The sequence below is a fragment of the Myotis davidii genome, unplaced genomic scaffold (genome assembly GCF_000327345.1).
Source record: "Myotis davidii unplaced genomic scaffold, ASM32734v1 scaffold726, whole genome shotgun sequence".
NCBI lineage: Eukaryota > Metazoa > Chordata > Mammalia > Chiroptera > Vespertilionidae > Myotis > Myotis davidii.
Genome location: NW_006297808.1, coordinates 1,053,411 through 1,058,028, shown reverse-complemented (window position 1 = coordinate 1,058,028; position 4,618 = coordinate 1,053,411). Strand labels below are relative to the sequence as shown.

Genomic DNA, 4,618 nt, shown 5'->3' with positions numbered 1-4,618 from the left:
GGCAGCGGTGGGAGAAGGAGCCTAGATTAAATTGCAGGAATTAACGGGGACCACCTCCCTTATCTGTTTACCTCAGGCTTCCAAACCTGAGGAGGTGAGGAATGCTGTACGGCATGGCCGTTTCCAGCGTGCGGCCCCGTGGTGGGCAGTCATCACCACGGCCAGGCCGGGTGTTGGTGGTGGCCGCTTATGCCTTTGCTGAGAAAAGCTCCTTTCCCCCTGCTCGCTTCACTTCTTTCTGTCTCCTTTCCACCTTACTTCCTTCTTTCCCCTCTGCCCTTTCTGGTGTCAGATACTCCTTTGCTTGGTCTGGGCCAGGGGTCCTCAAACTTTTTAAACAGGGGGCCAGTTCACTGTCCCTCAGACCGTTGGAAGGCTGGACTATAGTTTAAAAAAAACTATGAACAAATTCCTATGCACACTGCACATATCTTATTTTGAAGTAAAAAAAAACAAAATGGGAACAAATACAATATTTGTATTTGCATGTGGCCCGCGGGCCGTAGTTTGAGGACCCCTGGTCTGGGCCGTGGGCCTTTCCGTCCCTTGCTTTAAGACCTGCCACCCCCACCTGGGCACCTCATTTATGCCTGCCCCTGCCATGGAACCTTTGCCCATGGGACCCTTGTGAGCCAGCTCGGCCTTGGCAGCCCAAGTGCTGGGCCCCTGCCAGGAGCTGTGTGTGTGACCCGACAGTGCCCAGCTGGACCCCACAGGCCAGGCCCAGGCTCTGCTCCCCAAAGAAGCAAGGCCCAAGGGTTTTCCATTGGCTGCAGCCTGGCAGAGGGGACTGGGCTTTGAGGGGATGGGGAGCGGGGAGCAGGGAGAAAGCCACCCTTCCTGTGGTGCCTGCTGATAATTGGCTCTCCGGAACCAGCTTGGGACACAAGGGCCAGCTGGGTCAGGAAGTGGTGCACAATGCTGCTCTTTCAGGGGGCACACTGCATGGTCTCAGGTCCCGTGTGACTCCAGGGAAATCTGGAAAACAGTCTGTTCTCAGAGGATGTTCTCTAACCTAGACCGGAGGTGAGAAATTGAGCCCTGAACTTCCCACCCTCTGCCCTGGCAGGGCCCCCAGCCATTGCCCAGTTCAGAACCCAGTTATTTCTTTCAGAGAGCGTCTGGGGAGGGGAGGAAAAGGAAGCAGATTTCCTCAAGAGGCCATGAATCACGGACCTTGTAGTCTGGAGAGGGGGGAAGCCAGTAGCCTTAATGATTTATTAAGGCTGTAAGCCCTGCCTTAGCAACTGCGGGCCCTTGGGGGGTCTTTGCCCTGGGGATTTTAATCTGGGTGGGGAGGTAAGACGATATAACATACTAAGTGTGAAACTCATGAAGAGAAATAGGAATTCAAAAAAAGAAGAAATGGAGCAGTTATTGGCCTGTGCTGGGAAGGATTTGAGATGAAGAAGAAAGTGGAGGAGTGTGTCACACAGGCTGGAATCCCAGACACCAAGTATAATGTGAGTGTGGGAAACTGGCCATAGCCGAGAACTTCTGCCCTGGAAACGTCCCTATGTCTGACGTCCCGGGGGGCCCCAGCAGACCCATAGCTTGCTGTTATCGGCCCAGGATGTGGAGGCTCAGCCCTGCCTCAGCCCAGAAAGCCTTGCCATGGAAACCTTGGGCAGTGGGCCCCCGTCTCGAGCTTGACTCTGCCTCTCAGGAGTTCTCCTGGGAAAGGATTGGTTGGAGGACATCAGTCCTGTCGGCTGCCATATGTGGGTGCTCCTGTGAGCCTGTGGAGCTGCAAGAGAAAGGAGTGGGGCCGTCCTGACAAGGGCAGGCAAGGCTTGCAGGTGTCTTATCGTTGTTGGTTTGGGAAGAAACATTGTTCCACAGCCCAGTGCTAGGCTGGGCCTTTTGTCAGTGCTAAACTCGTGCTGGGGACTGTGACTCTGAATGTCCACATGGAAGTGGTACCACACTTTCTTTCATCAGGGCACTAAGCAGCAACTCCTGAAACTCAGGAGGATGAAGGGGCATTTGTATTAGGACGCTTCCCTGCTCAAGAGGCTTCTGTGGCTCCCTAGTATCCTTCAGGTCACAATTTCCTATCTTGATATCCAAAGCCCTCCATCATCTGAGGGCCTTTACAGAGTCTAAATATTGGAAGGGACCCAGAAGTCTAACTAATCTAGCCAGAGCCGATCAGTCTTTTTCACAATAACCCTGAGGAGAGGTTGCCTCACTTCTGCCTGTATGCGTCTATGCATCTAGTAATGGGTAAGTCTGTCTTTCATGAGATGCCCTTACATTTATCCAGAAATGGCCTGCCTGGGCTTGTGCCCATGGGTCTAGGATTGATCCTCTGGAGTTATTCCTCTCCCACACAACCGCCCTTCAGATTACTGATATTCCTCTAAGTTTTCTTCGGGTCCCACATCCATCCCCATTTCAGGTCACCCTTTTTTAGAGGTGGTCTAGTTTGTCAGTTCCCCTCTCTGAAGCCTGAAACTGCCTAGTATTTTTAATGTTTACATGGGAATTGCTCTGCATAGTGAGTTGGACACGCCCCCTCGTTCCAGACCCTATATATCCCTTTTAATACATCAGTCTCTGACTTGCATTTTGACCAGCCACACCAAAATGTTGCTTCTGTCAAGTTGGTAGCCAAATAAAACACTGAAATTGTTCTCACAATTGCTGCTTTGAGGCATTTTTCCCCTGTGACAGTGAGTTTAGATCTAAATATAGGAAATTTCCCTTGTACCTACTGGATTGCATCTTGTGAGGTTTAACCCGCTTTTCCAATGTATGGAAATCGTTTGGATTCTGATTCTGTTTCTGTGGTATGGAGGGCCGTGCCTAGTGTGGGATCATGTCCCAGTGCCCGAGCCGTAGGGCCACACTGCAGGCCTGAGTCCCACTCCACACCGGCTCGGGGAGTGGCCGTGAGCAATTTGCTTCACCTCTCCAAGCCTTGGCTTCTTTTTCTCTAGAATGGAGCTAATTGGTATTAATGCTCGCCCGCTTATAGGATGCGGAGTTATGACTTTAACGAGATAATTCATACAAAATGTTTATTAGCACAGGGCCTGGTAGTAAGCATGCATTCGCTGCATAATCATGATGGTTGTAACCACTGCTACTGGCTAGTTCACGTCCTCATTCTTTTTAAAATGGCCATGTCTCACCCCAAGTCCTCCTGGCCTCATTGTCCTTTGCTTAACAATGTCTCCTCAGCCTGAGGTACCTGCTTCTATTCTCCCCCTTGTGTAATTTCAAAGTCTCTGCAGCATCTTGGATGCCTCCCCTGCTGTGTCCCTGTAAATGGGAGCTCCTACGGGCCAATCCTATTGAAATCCATTTCATAGTCCACTTAGTACAGGGTTCTAAACATTTCCACATCTATCATGTTGGTTGAGGCCTTTATTCTTTCACTCCTGTCTGCTATTACTAGTAAGAACTTCCTCCTTCAGCTCTACCTCCAGACTCCATCCTCCTCTCCTCCAGCTCTCACACGGCTGCTGGCCGGTCTTCCTCCAGCTGCTCTGTCTTCCCCTGCCCACTCAGAAGCACACTGGCCTTCACAATCAGCAGCACCTCTCGTCTGGCATCATCCCTCTTCTTCCCTTGCATAGATGCCGCCCTCCAGCTAAACTTGCCTGCCTGCTCCAGGCCTTTCCGCTCTGCACTTTTCCTTGTGGTGCTCTCTGCCGGGAGGGCCTGTCCCCCTCTTCCCTGACCTCCATGGTTCAGGATGGGCTTGCAGATCTAGATCTAGTCGACCACACGGTTAGAAGTGGATAGTGTGACCTTGGGCAAGTTGCTTAGCCTTTCTGTGCAGCAGTCATAGGGCCCCTGAGTTTGCAATGCAGTGAAAATAAAAGAAGTAGATATATTGCAGGGGATGGCACCTGGGAAAAGTTACCCCTCTCTTTCTCTAAGTAGTCTTTCCTGAGCAGCATCACCATTTCAAGGGATTTCTCCCTCCTTAAACATTTAGAGCACAGAACAGTTTCCCCATCCAGACAGACAGACACACACACACACACACACGCACACACACATACACACACACACAGTCTATAGATATAAACTCATAGTATTTTATTTTGCTTAAAGGAATTTTGAGGACTTTTATTTTTTTGCAAGCAAGGCTTATAATGATCACAAGCTTGGACACTTGGTTGATCAGCATCTACACTAATAAAATACAAACATGCAAATTGACTGTACCTTCGCTATGCCTTAAGCCACACCCACCAGCCAATCAGAGGGATTATATGCAAATTAACCCTACCAAGATGGCTGCCAGCAGCCATGGAGCTGGAGCAAGCAGGAGGCTTGCTTGCCCCAATGATGGAGGAAGCCAAGCTGCCGCAGCAGCTCTGAGCTCCACTCAAAGCAACAAAGTTTCAATTATAAAAGGTAAATAAACCCCAGATACCTGCTTTCAGCCAACTATGGCCATGAAGCTGAGGCGAGCAGGAGGCTTCCCTCCTGCCCGCCCTGGCTGCCTCTGAGCTCCACTCAAAACAACAAAGTTTCAATTGCAGAAGGTAAATAAGTCCCAGAATTTAAAAAAAAGGAAAAAAGGAGGGGCTTGGCCAGCCTGAAAACGGCCCTCAGCCCCTCACCCAGACTGGCCAGGCACCCCAGTGGGGACCCCCAC

At 50.6% G+C, this 4,618-nt stretch overlaps 1 protein-coding gene across 3 annotated transcripts in view; it reads left to right on the top strand.

Moving 5' to 3' along the window:
• Positions 1-4,618, top strand: part of HIP1 (huntingtin interacting protein 1) — a 72,991-nt gene that overhangs the window by 19,747 nt on the left and 48,626 nt on the right. The window contains exon 1 of one of the 3 annotated variants that reach the window (XM_015570265.1): positions 1,274-1,463. The exons of 1 other annotated variant lie outside the window; for it this stretch is intronic. In XM_015570265.1, the coding sequence (XP_015425751.1) occupies positions 1,404-1,463 (60 nt within the window). In that variant the 5' untranslated portion in view covers positions 1,274-1,403. Of the gene's footprint in view, positions 1-1,273; positions 1,464-4,618 lie in introns of those variants that run through there. One more of the 3 variants, XM_006773375.2, reaches the window with a different exon arrangement.